The 18,879-nt window shown below is 38.0% G+C and overlaps 1 protein-coding gene and 1 non-coding gene across 4 annotated transcripts in view; one reads left to right on the top strand and one right to left on the bottom strand.

Annotated features, from left to right (window-relative positions):
* The first annotated feature begins 1,923 nt into the window (after positions 1-1,923).
* LOC111763299 (small nucleolar RNA U13) lies at positions 1,924-2,029 on the top strand. The gene has a single exon (XR_002796188.1). It is a non-coding gene; the product is annotated as a small nucleolar RNA U13 (small nucleolar RNA).
* A 603-nt stretch (positions 2,030-2,632) lies between these two features.
* Positions 2,633-18,879, bottom strand: part of SUZ12 (SUZ12 polycomb repressive complex 2 subunit) — a 50,695-nt gene continuing 34,448 nt past the window's right edge. For all 3 annotated transcript variants that reach the window (XM_071210483.1, XM_058283843.2, XM_058283844.2), the window contains 6 exons: positions 10,287-10,378; positions 8,860-9,003; positions 8,253-8,410; positions 7,091-7,289; positions 6,560-6,639; positions 2,633-4,980 (listed from right to left, as the gene is read on the bottom strand). In XM_071210483.1, the coding sequence (XP_071066584.1) occupies positions 4,638-4,980; positions 6,560-6,639; positions 7,091-7,289; positions 8,253-8,410; positions 8,860-9,003; positions 10,287-10,378 (1,016 nt within the window). In that variant the 3' untranslated portion in view covers positions 2,633-4,637. The remainder of the gene's footprint in view (positions 4,981-6,559; positions 6,640-7,090; positions 7,290-8,252; positions 8,411-8,859; positions 9,004-10,286; positions 10,379-18,879) is intronic.

Raw genomic sequence — 18,879 nt, 5'->3', positions numbered from 1 at the left:
GCACTTCATAATAGGCAGGTTCTAGTATTTAAGATACTTTACCCAGGGAAGTGGACTTGGCCCAGTGGTTAGGGTGTCTGTCTACCACATGGGAGGTCCGTGGTTCAAACCCCGGGCCTCCTTGACCCACGTGGAGCGGGGTCCACAGACAGCACTAATGTGCGCAAGGAGTGCCATGCCATGCAGGGGTGCCCCCACGTAGGGGAGCCCCACGCTCAAGGAGTGCACCCCTTAAGGAGAGCACAAAAGAAAGTTCAGCCTGCCTGGGAATGGCACTGCACACACAGAGAGCTGACACAGCATGATGACCCAACAAAAAGAAACACAGATTCCCGTGCTGCTGACAACAGAAGCGGACAAAGAAAAACATGTAGCAAATAGACACTAGGGCTGGGGGGGCGGGGAGGGGAGAAAAATACTTTTTTTAAAAGATACTTCACCTGTACTATTGTAATACGATTCTAGGGCTTTGTTTTAAATATGTTTTATTTACCACCCCCCCCCCCCACTGTTTTTGCTGTCTATCCATTTGCTGTGTGATCTTCTGTATCTGTTTCTCTTTTTTGGTCTTTTCTTCTCATTTTTTCTCCTCTAGCAGTCACCGGGACTCCATCCTAGGGATTCTAGAGATCTCTGACGTGGAGAGGGATTCCCTGTCAATTGCATCACCTCAGTTCCTGGTTTCTGCTGCCCTTCACCTTGACTCTCCCCTTTGTCTTTTATTGTTTCATCATCTTGCTACATGACTCACTTGCGTGGGCACCAGCTCACTACACAGCACTCAGCTTGCCACACGGGCACTGGCTCACTTCGCAGGCACACTTTCTCTTCTTTTTCACCAGGAGGCCCCAGTGATCGAATCCTGGTCCTCCCATATGGTAGGTGGAGGCCCTATCACTTGAGCCACATTGCTTCCCTTCTAGAGATTTTTTTTTTTCCTCTACCCTCCCCACCCCCCATTGTCTGCCCTCTGTGTCATTTTGCTGTGTGTTCTTCTGTGTCTGCTTGCATTCTTATCAGTGACACCAGGAATTTTTTTGTTGTGTCATCTTGTTGCATCAGTTCTCCACGTATGCAGCACCACTTCTGGACAGGCTGCACTTTTTTCATGCAGGGCACCTCTCCTTTCATGTGGGGCTCCCCTACGTGGGGGACACTCCTGCGTGGCACAGCACCCCTTGCATGTATCAGCACTGAGCATGGGCCAACTCACCACACAGGTCAGGAGGCCCTGGGTTTGAACCCTGGACCTCCTGTATGGTAGGCAGATGCTCTATCAGTTGAGCCAAATCTGTTTCCCTCTAGGGATTCTTAATGAAGCTTCTTTCCTCCAATTTCATAGCCATGACTTACCTGAAACATAAATTGCAGTTGGATTTTTGCAGTAAATTTCCACATACTTACTGTCTGAAATCAAAACCCTTAGCAGCATGTAAAGCCCTCAGTTCATGTCACCAAATACCTGAAGACCAACTAAGAACAAAGGGCAAAGGAGCACTCAATTCAAAGAAGAAATGACGTGTCCAGGTAACACATTATTACTAGAATATAAAACAAAGAACTGTTGAATTGCCACCTCTTCTGTAAAGTTTTCCCAAACTATTCTACAGGTAATTTCAATTCCTATGGGCCTCTTACAGTATGTAGAATATAATTTTATTCTAGAACCATTTTATTTTATCATTATTCATTGGCATTCCACTCTGTAGTCTCTTGAGCTTTCTGAAGGCCAAGATAAAAATTTTTAATTAAAAATAAAAATTAGGTAATTGGATGTGGCTCAAGTGAGCGATTGAGCTCCCAGCTACCACATGGGAGGTCCCTGGTTCAGTTCCCAGTGCCTCCTAAAGACAGAGAGAGAGCTGGTGCGAAGGGCAGGCCCAGCAAGCTAATGGAACAAAAGACAGGTTTAAAAAGAAAAAGATTGTTTTGTGGTTCAGAAGCATGATGAATGGGTGTTTATGCTCTTGTGTGAGATGTGCTTCCCTCCAGCCTTGTCACAAAATGTTCGCACATTACCCATCTGATGTGAAAAGAAAAAGAAAAATATGAGACACAAGAAAGCAGGGAGCAGAGGTTCCTGGTGCCTCCTACAGAAGACAAGCAAAACAGCCAGCTGATGGAACGGGCAGGTGTGTCATGGTGACACAAGATGGCACAACAAGAGACACAAGAAAAACAGTGATTAAAAAAAAAGGAGGGAAAAGAGATGGCTCAAGTGATTAGGTGCCTTCCTTCCATATCAGAGGTCCTGGGTTCGGTTCCTGGTGCCTCCTTAAAGAAACAAGACAGACAAACACAGCAAAGAACGAGCGGGTGGGGAGAAATAAAATAAACCTAAAAAATAAAGCCCACAACCAAAAGTGGATGGTGTTTTTTGTGATACTGTTTGATTGACTAATATTGACATTACTCTCATCTATAAACTTTTTTTTATATAGTTGTAAATCACATAAAATAGTTGTAACTCATATTACTAGAACTGAATATAATATTTTACATTTTTCCCCTTAGTTTCTTATTAGCTATGATCCATCATTTGGTGTACTTTTTGTGGATCCTAATTCTGCCAGCCAAGCCAAAATTTTAATGAAGGCATTAACAATGCATAATAAAAAAACAAAACAAAATACAAATTTTATATTACTGAACTTTATGTACAAAATCATTTGATTTCAAATAAACATTTAATGTAAAAACAAACGTTCTTTTAAACTGAATTTTTTTTTTACATCTACTGTACCATTCAAATGCTTTTATCATCTTACATGATTTCTTCAAAATCTCTTATCAAGGGTACATATAGAAAAGCTTTTTTTTTATAAATAGAAACAAAGGGACTTTTTCAGCTTTTATTGTAAGATGACATAAAAAGTTTACTCAACAGAAGTAATTTCATTACTATTTGGGGGAGGGAATCACCAACTTTTTGTGCAAACAATGCTAGCCTTCTTTTAAGCATTAAGAGCATAACTGCTTAAGAAATGACATAAGCAATAATTCTACATCTACAACTCCCCTAAAATAATCTATGTTTTTTTTTTTTACATATGTGCACCGCTTTAGCAAATTAAAGCCCGAGAGAAATGCTTGAGATCTACTATCCAGAGCATAATCAGAGTTTACTGTAACTCATCATTTAGAGAGCTTACTAATCAAGGAGTCTGTAATGAAAGCTGCAGTTTCCCTCTTTCCTATTTTTTTTACACAAAATTCAATGACTAAGAACTTAATACTGGATGACAAATCACATCCACATTATTAGTTAAATAGTCTCACAGTTAAACACATCTTAAAGACCAATCAAATCAGTATTTACATTTTATAAATTTCTGAAGACACCATTAGAAAGCTTATATATCCCTTCTTAAACAAAATAGGGAACTGCATCTGATGGTGGTGGAATGAAATAAAAAATTAAAAATACCTGTATTTACAGCAGCATTGATCCTTTATAAATAAAGAATATGAAAATGCAATATCTTTAAGGATAATAAAAAATTGAGGTGATGTTACTCAACCACAGTGCTTGGAGTTGGAATAAAAACCTATTGGTGCTCGCTAATGTGCCAGTAGTGAAACCAGTTTCTGTTGGAGAAAATCCAACTGCAAATATGTGCACAGAGCACATATAACACAGGGCAAAATTGCTCACAACAATTCAAGTCAGCTTATCTGTATTGGATATTCTAATCATGAAATACATTACAAAGACATCCTTACAAAAACAACAACAAAAAAGGTATAACATTTTCTGGTTCATTTTTATAAAATATTTCCCCCCTTGAAAGTGGCATCTTAAAAATCTCCAACTCATTCTTCCCTTGGTTTAAAACTGTAATGAAAAGACGTGGACAACTGAATTTCCCATGTGATTAAATTGAAAAAGAACCAGAAACAGCAAAATGTTCAAGTTTAAAATATACTGGGTGAGCAATGCACTAAAATTATCCATGTAAAAACAAATGGTCAGTAACGTTATAAACCAACATGTCCTTTCACTGTCAATAATGTGAAAAATTATCATCTTCTCAAACAGGCATAAGATGAAGAAGTGCTATTTTAAAATTGTAAAATGATCTTAATGAAAAATGTCTTACATTGTAATGTTTCATTCCAAACTGATAAATGATTTCAAACTCAAGGATGAAAGTTGGCTTGCAAATAGTAATGCAAACATAATTCCAGAAAAATCTTCAATTTTTAAAAAAGAGAATCGCATTCCAATTTTCCCTCCCCAAGAAAATGTCTCACAAATACAAAGTAGAAAAACAGCCAGTCACAAATGCAAAAAACATTATAATTTAAATATAGGAAATAATTTCTAGTTTATCAATTCAATATATTTCATAAGACAACTGTTGGAGGTAAAAAAACTTTCTTTGAAGTATTGCTTTTCATGCTCAAACTATGAAATGTTTTAATGACATTAATAAAACATTATACATGTAATGCTTGCAGAATGAAGTGAAGAAGAACCCTGATACAAATATCCTTGTTGAAATCATTTACTTCATCTAACAGTGCCTGTTTGGAATCTATGAGTAAAAACAAAAACAAAAATATAACTCTTCCTAGAGGCTGAATTCCCTAGAATGTAATTTCAGTGTTTGTCCATAACATGGGGTCAGGTCTTTTCAGAGTTTTTGTTTTTTGCTCTGTTTTGAAACCCCTGAGACACCATCTGTTTCCAAAGCTTTCTCTTTTGAGTTAATTTCACTAAATCCATTTGCTGTCCCATTTTGTTCCGTGATTTCTTCATTTGCAGGGGAAGCAGATTCTCCTTTTTCTAATTTTTGTTGCATTTCACGGAGCTTGGTAACAGCTTTATCTATTGACATTATGCTAATAAGATTAAAGTCATGCATGCTGACTAGATGAAGCATGAAGTTTCGACATAAATTCTTCTTAATTATTTTCTGTCCATAATTTTCTACAAACAGCATACAGGCATGATTCATTTGATTGTCAGCAATAAACCTATTTAATAAAAACAACAGAAAACATAAGTGATACAAAGCATTTCTGTTAAACACTCTAACAATTACCCTTTATTCTATACCTTGTTTTTGTCATACTTTCCTATTAAAGGAGCAGTACTCCTTTATGTTTTCAATTCATAGCAAATCTTTAAAAAAATGAGTTGTTGCACTAAGTGGTAGTATAGTATGGTTGTGCTGGTAGAAAATGAGTGGGGAGTGGGGTACATGCACAATGAATGAATTTTGAGAGAACCAAATGAAACCAAACAGGAGAATAACTGCTATGTTACCAAAGAAACAAAGCCCAACATAGACTCCGTAACGCCTTCCTTCAGATTTTTAAAAATCGAATTAGTTTACCCAATTACCTAACACCATTGCTACATAATGAACACCAAAAGTTGTTATGCTAACAAAACTGGATCAATAAATTGAAGTCAAACTGAATAAAGTAATTTGACTAAAATTATATCTTGAAACTGGCTTATCAGGATAAGAGGAAAAAAAGATACAACCCAGGTCTCCATACATATATACTTTACTCATAACTGAGTTTTTTAATAAAAATTTTTATTAGAGAAGTTGTAGGTTTACAGAACAACCATGCACAAAATACAGGATTCCCATACACCACCCCATCACCAACACCTTGCACTGGTGTGGAAGAGCTGTTACAATTGATGATTGCATATAACTGAGTTTTAATGACTAGAACAGGGGCCGGGCAAACTTTTATTTTTGTAAAAGACCAGAAAGAATATTTTAGACAGACACATGTAACCTTGTCTTTACTTCACAATCCTTTAAAAATGTAAAAGCTATTCTTTGCTCAAGGGCAACATAAAAACAGATTAGGGGCCATTCTCCCAGACTCTTGAACTAGAACTATGCACCCCACCTATTTATTTCAATAATCTACTTATAAATGTAAAAACCTTGGATGCTTGTGCTTATATAGTCTTAAGTAAGGTTCTAAACAAAAAAGTAGAAGAAACTTTATTGACAGGCAAATAGTTCACACAGGGAAGGAGGTAGATTTGAAGGAAAAATAGTGCTTGAAAATATACTTTTAGCCACAAAGTCAAAAGAGATAAGAATTGTTCCACCTCAACCTCTAAATATGAAAAGGCAACAAACAAGAAATCAAAAAGGCCACTTATGTTTTCAGGATTTCCAGGCATATAGCATATGACTATTTTTGCATTCCCTGACAATAAAAGAAATGAAAACTGGGTAACTATAAAGGACATATTAATTTAATAAACTTTTAGCTTTTAGTTATACTTCCTATACATTAAGTGGCAGGGAAAAAATTCAGTTCAATTAGATTTCAATAATTAAAGTTTTTTAAAAAATGTAAATACTGAAAGAAAGATAGCTGAAGTCTGTTTTAGAGAAAATTAAAAATAAAATCTCTGAGCATCTCCTTTTCTGTATGCAGTTATAATAATTTGTACTAGGGTAAGATTTGGGACTTACTATATCTAAATTCATGATAAATCTCTAACATAGATTTATAGAAATTGAGGCAACAAAAAGAACATAAGGTAGATTAAAGGAACAGTTAAATACCCTACCCATGCTTCATGACATGGAGATTCCATAATTTCATCACTTCTTTCTCGCCTTCATTAACATCAGAAAATTCTTCAATTTGCTAAAAACAAAGAAAACCCTATTAAACACCAAATGTAACTGATTTTTCTAAGAAAAAAATTGTGATAATGTCAAAAATAGTGTTTTGCAACCAAAAATACTATAATTTATTTATATAGCAAACTGCCAAAATGTCTCAATCTATTTCTATTTAATATATATTTTATATATATTAAACATTTAATTTAAATAAATAAAAGTACTTTTAAAAGGGAAACAATAAGTTGTGAAAATTGCTATATAGAAATAAAAATACAGAATACTAATTCAGAACAATCTATTTCTTTTAGTTAATTCTCTACATGGCACAATAAAAACTGCATTCCTCAATTTCTTAATTTATATAAAGCTCCTTTACTCTAAATCAAAATTCTAGTATTTAACTGTTCTTGAATAAAATAATTTTATCATAAAATTCTAACATCACTGCCAATAATGATAACAGTAATTACTGTAATGGTTTTCTCTCTTAGCCATTCGGGATCTTTTTCATCTTCACTATCTACTTCCATTTCTTGAGGACGGAGAGGTAAGCAGGTATCACTATGAAAATATAGACGATTGTGTCCACTACTGTATGTTCGTTGCTGTTCCACTTCTCCATCTTCGGATTCAAGAAATTCAGACATGCTTGCTTTTGTTCGTTTTGGCCTAATGAAAATAAATGATGATATAATACGGCATCTACCCCATCCAACTCATTACATGACTATAAGCTGAGATTTCAATAATTTGATATAAAATTGACTCCAAAAAACAATTATAAAATTGTTTTTATATAATTTAACAAAATTTTATAAAATCATTAAAAACTTGCATAAACTTGTTTCACAAAATTATAAAATTTAAAGATTAAAGATTACATGTGAAGCAGAAGTATTACATATCAATTTAAATGCCAAAATATTAAACATCTTTATGGGTTTGCAAAATAAACATTAAAAAAGCTACATGGTTGAAAGGGGCAAAAAAGGGAAGAAGGGTTAGCTAGGTTGCAAAAAAATAAGATGGGAATATGCATACAGTCCGATGTCAAAATTGGGTAGCGCATTTGTGTGTACTTAACACTGCAGAAAAATCTGTAACCAATGCTTACACATATACAACTAAGCAGGGGTTTTTTTTTCCAGTTTTACAAAGATAAACAATTTCCTTTTATAACTTTTCCTGCTATTATGAATAAAATAGTGACTATAAAGACTGATGGAAGGAAAACCAGTCCCAGGTACTGCCTGGTGGGATACTACCCATATGGAATATTAAGTGACAGGGATATGGTTTTCATTTCATACTACTCAAGTAGTGAGTCTTTTCCTTTGTAGCAGGTTCCTTTCTAGGTATGCACACAGAAACTTCCACTGGGAAGATTCTTTAATTCCACTAACCACAGCAGTGGTAGTAACATTAACACCTACTGTAAGTAGGAGTTAGTACAGCCCCCATGGAAATAGGAAGAGTTACAACAGTAAACCATCTAAGAGACCTAGCTAGTATACTGAAATAATGTCACACTGATGATTTCCATTTCAACAGTAGCTCTGTCTGGCACCCCTTTGGTTCCTCCAATATCACTGATAAGGAGAAAGAAGAGAATGAATTTTCGTTGTAACCTACCTGCACACAAGAATGTGTGTGATAGGTGTTCTCTTTACTGGTCCATTGCGACTAAAGGCAAATCCAGGTTGGCGATGAATATCCTGAGGATTTCCTGCATAGGAGCCATCATAACACTCATTGATAGAAACATCTATCCTAGCACCTTTTGGATGATACTGTAACAAAAAAATTGCAAAGTGTTTAGGAAAAGAAAATATTAATTACTCTATCCTAAGTACCTATCTAACAACTTAATTAAAAAGTATTTGGAGATTATGTTTTGAAGTCTAAAGCAGGACCAGCACAGCAGCATGGTCAATAAAGAACGAACCTAGAGTCAAAGGCAAACCCTGGCTGTGCCACATATTTGCCAGGCATCTTTGCACAAATTATTTCATTATTTCTTGCCTGAGCAAGAATGAAGAAAACATCACTTAATTCAAAGAGTTGGTGTAGGTTTATGGAAGTGAATATATGTGCATTTACACAAATTATCCCAAATACATGTAAACTCTGAATCATTTGCTGTAATTCGTACAATCTTTCAAGGGACAATTATTTAAAGGCAAGTGTCTTACAGTTACATATATTTTATTGGTAAGAAAAAAAATGAAAAGTTATTTACAACATAATTGAAGATGAATCTGCTATGGCAGAGTTTGAGATGCTTGAGTAAACTATAAAGTTTGCGGCAGTTCAGAGTGCACCAAGGGCAATGCAGGTCATCTCTTGCTTCAGTTTGTTGTCTTGTATTATTGTTATAAAGGAACTAGAAAACAAACCAAAAAAACCCATTAAATTCCCAACTTACACATCTCAAAATATTTTGTTTCAATGTCATCTCTTGTGAGATATTATTTATGAATTCCAAAAAGAGATACAGATTATGTTTGTAAACTGGTCTGTTCTGGGCATGTTACCCTTTTACTGCATTAGATTCAGCTGAGATGCCTTTGATTAAATGATGTTAAGATTATGGCTTTGATTTGACCACACCATTTGGGCAACTCAGTTTGAGAACTGCCCCTTGGTGGGCTATATAAACAGATGCTCCATCAAGAACAAGGAAGCAGATACACAAGAAAAGAGAGAGAGCTCCACAGACACATTGTCAGTAGACACAGCAGAGGCTCTGGGAAGAGAAATGAGCCATGCACCTGATAGTTTAGAATTGATCTTGTGACAGAGCAGCTGCGCTGGGAAAGGAACAAGCCCTATGGCAGCCTAAAGCTGAGACAGGAAGAAGATAGACCCACGGAGCCTTAAGAGGGAAGAGGAAAGCTGAACCTTCACACACATTGCCTGCCATCTTGCTTCAACACGTGGCAACAGATTTTGGGTGAGGAAGTACCTCTTATGGTACTTTGGGCTGGACTCTTTAAGGCATTTTAATTGTAAGCTTTAACCCCAAATAAATACCCTTTAAAAAGCAAACAGACTTCTGGTACCTTGCATCAGCCCCCCTTTGGCTGAATAATACATTTCTAAAAATACATTAATAGACAAAACAATTAAAAAGGAAAATTAAAAGTCTTTTCAGGAAGTGGATGTGTCTCAACTAATAGAGCATCCGCCTACCACATGGGAGGTCCAGGGTTCAAACCCAAGGCTTCCTGACCCATTTGGTGAGCTGGCCCAAGTGCATTGCTGATACATTCAAGGAATGCCCTGCCACACATGGGTGTCCCCTGCATAGAGACAGCCCACATGCAAGGAGTGCACCCCATAAGGAGAGCTTCCCCACATGAAAAAAATGTAGCCTGCCCAGGAGTGGCACCGCACACACGGAGAGATGATGTGGCAAGATAACGCAACAAAGAAAGAGGCAGATTCCCGGTACAAATGACAAGAATACAAGCGGACATGGAAGAACACAGAGCGAATGGACACAGAGAGCAGACAACTGGGTGGGGGAAAGGGGAGAGAAATAAATAAAAAATAAATCTTAAAAATAAATAAATAAATGTCTTTTCATTTAAATATGCCCAAATATTTCAGATTTAACATAGAAAACATGCATTTTTATGATTAGTTAAAAAGAATGGTCTTTACCTGATAAAATATTCTTAATTTTTGCCGGTTTTCATTTGAAGTATCTTTATCTTTTTTTGTTTGTTGATCTGTAGCCAATGGTTCTTTAACAGCTGAAATATATATAATTTTATATTTAATGAAAACATTTGCTCCTATAAAGCTAAATAGTTATCTCACCAAAATCATTAAACCATTAAAGATTCTACCTCTCATTTTGATATTTAACCCAATTTTTGTTCTCACACTCAACTGATGATTGCAGGAACAATCTCAGCAGTAACCCTAATTAAATTTTAAGGTCTTTATGGGAAGGACTAATTTTCCCTCTAAAAATCACTTCCTCTGACCTAAACTACTATAAAAAATACTCCATCTAATATGTGATCACTATACTAAGTTTTGTTTTGTTTTTTTTTAAAAAGGTTTATTTCTCCTCACTACTCTGCCCCCCTATTGTCTGCTTTCTATGTCCATTCACTGCGTTCTTCTGTGTCTGTTCACTGTGTTCTTCTGTGTCTGCTTGTATTCTCAATAGTTGGCTCTGGGAACCAATCCTGGGACCTTCTGGAGTGGGAAAGAGGCAATCATTCTCTTGTGCCACCTCAGCTCCCTGATCTGCTGTGTCTCTTTTTGTTGCATCGTCTTGCTTTGCCAGCTCTCCATGTGAGCCAGCACTCCTGCACGGTGTAGTACTCTGTGCAGGCCAGCACTCCAAGTGGGCCAGCTTGCCTTCACCAGGAGACCCTCTTGAGCCAAAACCGCTTCCCTATAGTAAGTTTAAACACTCTCAAAGTCAATTCCCAATGCCCAGCAGTAAGTAGGTGCCTACTAAGTATTGATTTAACAGAAATTAAGTAACAACTGATTGTATTAAATTACAGTTAAAGCCTAAAGATAATCACTGTTAATCATTTTGGTATATTTCCTTCCGGACTTAAGAATAATTTGTATTTTTCATGACAAAACTATTCCACTTATATAATTTAGTATAACTTTACATTATACCAATTCTTCGCAACTCTTTTATCTGTTTGTGAGGCTACAGAGTATTTTGGGACGTGCCCTTATCATAATTTACTTAGGAAATCATTTCCCAAAAATGGACCATTTCTTATATCTCTTTAATCTGACCATTACAGTGATCTGTACACAATGAGTGGACATGAGTGGTCAACGTTGAAGATGCCTTAAGCCTTGTTCCTAAAATAGACCTGAATAAAAACACAGTTTATCTGTTCTCGTGAAAAGACAGTTTCCCTATCAGGCAGATAAAGAGTGAAAGAATACTGCAACTCAGGCCTCAATTTAGTAGGGCACTAACTCCATTTGTATATGTCTTTCTTCTTAAAAAACATATTGCTTGTATATTGTTGGTGGGCATGTAAAATAATGTAGCCACTAGGGAAAACAGTTTGGTGATTCTTCAGAAAGTTAAGCATAAAATTACCATACAACCCTGCAATCCCACTTTTAGGTATATACCAAAATTATTGAAAGCAGGGACTCAAATAGATTTTTATACAACAATGGTCACGGAAGTACTATTCACAATAGCCAAAATGTGGAAGCAAAGCAAATGTCCATCAACAGATGGATAAACAAAATGTGGTATATAAACACAATGGAATATTGTTCAACTCTGAAAAAAAAATTAGGTTCTGACACATGCTACAAACATAGATGAACCTTGGAAACTCATGTTGAGTAAAATAAGCCAGACATAAAGACAAATATTGTATGAATTATCTTATATGAAATGCCTTAAATAATCAAATTCACAGAAACAGAAAGTAGATTACACGGAACCAGGGGCTGAGGGGGTTGGGGTAATGAGTTATTGCTTACTGGGTACAGAGCTTCTGTTTGAAGTAATGGAAACATTTGGCAACACATAATGGTGATGGAAGCACAACTTTGTGTATGTATGAACACTGAATTGTATATTTGAAAGTGGATAAAATGGGAAATTTTAGGTTATATATAAGTTACTGGCCCTGGGCAGCAGACTTGGCCCAGTGGTTAGGGCGTCCGTCTACCACATGGGAGGTAAGCGGTTCAAACCCCGGGCCTCCTTGACCCGTGTGGAGCCCATGGGCAGTGCTGATGCGCACAAGGAGTGATGTGCCACGCAGGGGTGTCCCCTGCGTAGTGGAGCCCCACGTGCAAGGAGTGCGCCCTGTAAGGAGAGCCACCCAGCACGAAAAGAAAAGTACAGCCTGCCTTAGAATGGCGCCACCCACATGGAGAGCTGATACAACACGATGACGCAACCAAAAGAGGCACAGATTCCCTTGCCACTAACAGAAGCAGACAAAGAAACAAGACGCAGCAAATAGACACAGAGAACAGACAACTGGGGTGGGGAGGAAGGTGAGAGAAATAAATAAATAAATCTTAAAAAAAAAAAGTTTCTGGGGGGGGAGGGGAATCCCATGGAACTATATAACATCAACAGTGAACCCTAGGGAAGCAGACTGGGCCCAATGCATAGGGCGCCCGCCTACCACATGGGAGGTCTGCAGTTCAAACCTCAGGCCTCCTTGACCTGTTTGGAGCAGGCCCATGCGCAGTGCTGATGCGTGCAAGGAGTGCTATGCCACGTGGGGGTGTCCTCTGCATAGGGGAGCCCCACATGCAAGGAGTGCAACCCATAAGGAGAGCCTAGTGTGAAAGAAAGTGCAGCCTGCCCAAGAATGGTGCCGCACACACAGAGAGCTGACACAGCAAGATGACTCAACAAAAAAGAAACACAGATTCCCGGTGCTGCTGATAAGGATAGAAGCAGTCACAGAAGAACACACAGCAAATGGATACAGAGAGCAGACAACTGGGGGGGTGGTGGGGGGGAAAGGGAGAGAAATAAACAAAAAATAAATCTTAAAAAAAAGTGAACCCTAAAGGTACCTATGGGCTAAATTATACTCATTTTAATGAGTATAATTTAAAAAGGCATTACACTAATGCAAAATCCTAATAATAGGGAAACTGTGTCTAAGAGGGGAGTATATGGGAACCCTGTCCTTTGTAAGATCTGTTAAACTTAGAAGTAATCTAATAAGAAAAAAGAGAGCTAACAAAATAATTTGAAAAGCCTAATGAATTTCTCTATTATCTGGAGGTGGGAAAATTTACCTTACTAACATATAAAATCCAAAAGCATAAGTTTGATAAATTTAAATTCATAAAAATAAAAATGATCAAGACAGAAAAAAAAATAGAAACAAACAGCATATTGACAAACTAGCATAAAATATCTGCAACTTATACCCCAGACAATGGTTACTATATCTAAAATTAAAGTGCTTTCTAAAATGGTGGTGGTCGTGGGGGGGTTTGAGAGCCATGGGCCCTATAATGGACTAGAAATATGAAAACAAATTTCACAGAAAAACTGCAAACAGATTTAAAAGTATAAAAAGAAGTTCAGCCTAACTCATAATTTTTAAAAGGCAAATTTAAAGTACGCTTTGGGAAGCGGACTTGGCCCAGTGGTTAGGGCGTCTGTCTACCACATGGGAGGTCCGCAGTTCAAACCCCCGCCCTCCTTGACCCGTGTGGAGCTGGCCCACGCACAGTGCTGATGTGCGCAAGGAGTACCATGCCACGCAAGGGTGTCCCCGCATAGTGGTGTCCCTGCGTAGTGGATCCCCACGCATAAGGAGTGCACTCTGTAAGGAAAGCTGGCCAGCACGAAAGAAAGTGCAGCCTGCCCAGGAATGGCACCACACACACGAATGCTGATACAAGATGATGCAACAGAAAGAAACACAGATTCCTGTGCTGCTGACAACAACAAAAGCGGACAAAGAAGAACACGCAGCAAATACACACACAGAGAACAGACAAAAGGGGAGAGAAATAAATAAAATAAATAAATCTTTAAAAAGAAAATAAAGTACACTTCACAGACTATAGTAAATAAAACAATTATACGAATATTCTTTCACCAACTTTAACAAATGCACTACACTAATACATGTTGTTCATAATGGTGGGCCTTTATGGGAACTCTTCACTTTTCTGTAAACCTCTAACTTCTCTAATTTAAAAAAATAAACAAATAAGGATACTAATGTGCTCAATATTGCACTGATTTTCAAGCTCCAGAGTTAAAAATGCGGCACTTGTTCCTCTAAAAATTCCAATCCAGGAGATCCAAGATGGGACCAAAGACTCTACATTTTATAATTTTTCTTTTTATTTTTTTCTACATTATAAATAAGCACCAAAGGAAGAAGCTTTAAAAACCTTTCCCATAAGCCTGTAGTTGGAGAGAGTACAGCTGTCAAAGAGAAACTCTGATCCCGAAGGGAAACACTGTCCACCAGAGCACAGTGCCAAAGCAGCATGCAACCACTTCTGGAGCAATGGCTACAAATCTCCTGTGATTCTTAATGATATCCCTGGAGCAAGAAGAACATTCCTACATCTACAAGACCAAATGAAACAGAAGTTTTGTGGTCTTCCCCAAGATGCAATCCTGACTGGACCAGTGTCTATGTATGCACAGTAGATCCTCCTCCTCAGTGAGGAGCCATACCTTATTAATGATTTGTTTTAAGTTATACATGGAAATGTGTACTTCATTGGCAAACTGCATTGTCTATTGCACACCATTCCACATCATCTGATTATGAATGTATAGGAGCTATTTTTACAACATTGTAAGTTGTAAATAACAGCAATGCAAATGATGTCCTATCCAACAGAAGTCCAATTAACTTCCCTCTGCCCCCCGCAGACCCCGGCTCCCATGAAAGAAGTTAGTTTTGCCTCCATGAGTAGATTAATTTCAATATTCCTGCTATATAAATGTGTCTGTTCTTTGACTTCTCCTGAACCAGTAAGTAAGTGCTTGGTTACCTAATTCTGAGTTAAAAAACAAAACAAAACGAAGTGCACTGACTTTTCTCACTTGATAGATAAATGAAATATCACTGACAAACATACTCCATTAGTGATTCTGTAGAAAAAGTAGGCACTCTGATAAACTGATAGTGTGAATCCATCATAATACAACCGAACAGAGGGAAATATGGCAATATATAGCAAAAACATTTATGCATTTATTCTTTGACTCACTTGTAGAGATCTAACCCAAAGATGCACTGGCAAAGAAGCGTAATAAGCCATATGAAAAGGTTATTCAGTGGATATTATCATGATGATGGTGTAGGACATCCCTGGGAATATGTATCCTTACAGATAGCTAAATGAAAGAGCAAATTCAACTTGCTTGGAACTCTGGAAGATGATAGAGACTGGAGAAAGACTCCACAAATGCTGAATTAAAGAACCCCCGCCATACACAAAAAGAGGTAGGAGAGTGAAAGTAGGAGAGCAGTGTGGACCTGCCTGTCTGCCACACTGGGGCCCAAGCAGTTTAAAAGCCACACAGCAGTACCTCCTATCATGGTCACTGACCACAGAGCCACCCATGGCAGCAACTTAAAGGAGTCCCACACACATTCAGGTATGGGGACTCAGAGCTATATAATCCCATGGCAGGGATACAGCAGTCAGCATGCACACATACAAAGCAGTGTCCTGGAAATCAGTGCCCCACAGTGTACTACTGACAAGTTGGGTACACTCCCAGCCCCATCCCTCACTGCTGGTACACATAAACAAAAAAATCAGGTGTTTCTGAACACTAACTCCATCTGGTTCTGTGAGTCAAGATACCCTAGCGGGAAGTTACAGAGGCAGAAAAGTCACATCATAAAGGGAAGACCTAACTGCTGTAAGGCTGGGAAGATCAGGTGCCCTCAGTTGGAGTAAAAAGGCAACTCAGAGTACAGGAGAGGAGCTAAGGAAATCTTAGATACTGGGAAGGAAAATTTGTATAAAATGAGCTCAGAATTCCCAGAGGAAAAGAAGAAAGGAAATTCTTTCCTGGAGGAGAAAGAGTCACAAATAATAGGGTAATCTTAATAGTTACTGTGCATGTCAAGGGCAAGAGGCACGTGCAAAATATCTGATAATATTGGAACTGTTAGAAACAGGCTGCTCTTGGGAAGCAGATGTGACTCAGCTGATAGAGCATCTGGAAGGGTCCAGGGTTCAATCCCTAGGCCCTCCCAACCCGTGTGGTGAGATGGCCCATGTGCAGAGCTGTTGCGCGCAAGGACTGCTGTGCCACGCAGTGTGGGGTACCCCACATGCAAGAAGTGTGTCCTGCAAGGAGAGCTGCCCCGCATGAAAAAAGCACAGAAAGCACAGCTCACCCAGGAATGGCACCGTACACACAAGCTCACACAGCAAGATGACATAACAAAAAAGAGACACAGTTTCCTGGTGCCACTGAGGGTGCAAGCGGGCACAGAACACATAGCAAATTGTGTGCACAGAGAGCAGACAATGGGGGGAGGGGGGTGGGGAGGAGAGAAAAAAATCTTAAAAAAAACAAACAAAAAAAACCAAAACCAGGTTGCTCTATAAGATTCAGTATAAACTGGTTATAGCATTGAAAGAAGGCCTTCACATACAATTTATTAATACAATAAACCCTAAGCAAGAGGGAGAAACTAATGTATAGTTAGCAAATCAAAACAAATGCCTAGACTTCAACAAAGATCATAAGCCATCCAAAGAAACAGAGATACCTCAGGCAAGGGAACAAATTAAAACTTCAGAGTGAACACAGAGAGTGGAACAACTAATCAAAGACATTTAGTAACATCTCCTAAATCAATTCAAGGAATTAAAGGGAAATATGAACACAAATTAAATCTGAATATAAACTAAAGGATATGAGAAGATGATGCATCAACAGAAAGAAGAATCAGAAAATTTAAAAGGAACTTAATAGAACTAAAGAGGAAACACAATAATGGAGATTAAAAATACACCAGCAGGGGAAGCAGATGTGGATCAAATGATAGGGATTCTGCCTACCATATGGGAGGACATGGGTTCAATCCCTGGGACCTCCTAGGGAAAAAAAAGAAGGGAAAGCGTGCCTGTGCAGCAAGCCAGTCAGTGCCCATGCCGTGAGCTGAGTGCCCATGTAGCGAGAGTGCCCATGCAGTGAACTAGTGCTTGCGCAAATTATTCATGTGGCAAGATAATGACACAACAAAAAAAGAGATGAAGGGGAGAGTCAAGTGGAAGTGCAGCAGAAACCAGGAACTGAGGCGGCACAATTGACAGGGAACCTTTCTCCACATCAGAGGTCCCCAGGATCGAATCCTGGGAAATCCTAGAGGAGGAAAAATGAGAAGACAAAAAGAGAAATAGATATAGAAGATCACACAATGAGTGGATACAGACAGTAAAAACAGCAGGGCAGGGAGAGAGGGAGGAATGAATAAATAAATAAATAAATCTTTTTAAAAAACACTAGAGGGAAAGCAGATATGGCTCAACCCTTTGGGCGCCTGCCTACCACATGGCAGGTCCAGGGTTTGGTCCTAGTGCCTCCTAAATGACGACGAGCAGATGCTATTCCTTAGAGGCTACTTCCCACAATAACAAGCTAAACTCTGCCCCCACCCCAACAAGCAGAGGCCACAAAACCAGTAGATGCTGCAGCCCATGGGGAATGGATGTGGCTCAGGCTGCTGGGCACTCGCCTCTCATGTGGGAGGTCCCAGGTTTGGTTTCTGGTGCCTCCTGCAGGTGAGCAAACAATGAGCAGATGAGAAAACCGAGGAGGGGATAAAGAAAAATAAAGTAAATAAAATAGATATTAAAAAAAAAAAACAACAACAACACTAGAGGCATTCAAACGCAGATATAAGCAGGCAGAAATAAGAATCAACAAACTAGATTACAGGACAATTGAAACTGAAATCATACAGTTAGGACCTATGGGATGCAAAGTGCACCAACGTACACATTATGGGAATGCTATAAGGAAAGCAGCAAGAAAAGGGGAAAAAAGAGGATCTGAGGAAATAATGGATTTTAAAAACTATTACAAAGCAACAGTAATCAAAACAGCATGGTACTGGCACAAGGAAAGAATATAGAAAAAAGGAATCCAACTGAGAGTTCAGAAATAAACACCCACACCTTTGGCCAACTGATTTTTTACAAGGGTGCCAAGTCTTCTCCATGGGAAAAGAACAGTCTTTTTAACAAATGGTCCTGGGAGAAATGGATAGACACATGTAGAAAGAATTAAGTGGACCTCCTATTTCGCTCTATGGAAAAATTAACTCAAAATGGATTGAAAACCTAAATGTAGAATTAAAATGACAAAACTCCTAGAGGAAAACATAAGGAAACATTTTCAGGATTCCATGTTCGGTAGGTGTTTCTTAGACTTCATACCAAAAGTATGAGGAAGAAAAAATAGACAAATGGAACTTTATCTGAGTTCAAAATTTTTGTACACCAAAGGACTTTATCAAGGAGGAAAAAAGATAACCTACAAATAAAATAAAATAAAAAACCTACAGAATAGTAAAAAATATTTGGAAACCATATATCTGATAAGTATCTAATATCCAGAAGATACTAAGAACTCCTACAATTCAACCACAAAAAGCTAAGAACCCAATTAAAAAGTGGGAAAAAGAATCTCCAAAGGTGTACAAATGGCCACAAAATACACAAAAAGATGCTTAATGTCATTAGCTATCAAAGAAAAGCAAATCAAAATCAC

Source organism: Dasypus novemcinctus, chromosome 21 (genome assembly GCF_030445035.2).
Source record: "Dasypus novemcinctus isolate mDasNov1 chromosome 21, mDasNov1.1.hap2, whole genome shotgun sequence".
Taxonomy (NCBI): Eukaryota; Metazoa; Chordata; class Mammalia; order Cingulata; family Dasypodidae; genus Dasypus; species Dasypus novemcinctus.
The sequence above is the reverse complement of the archived record's forward strand: the minus strand, read 5'-3'. Positions and strand labels throughout refer to the sequence as shown.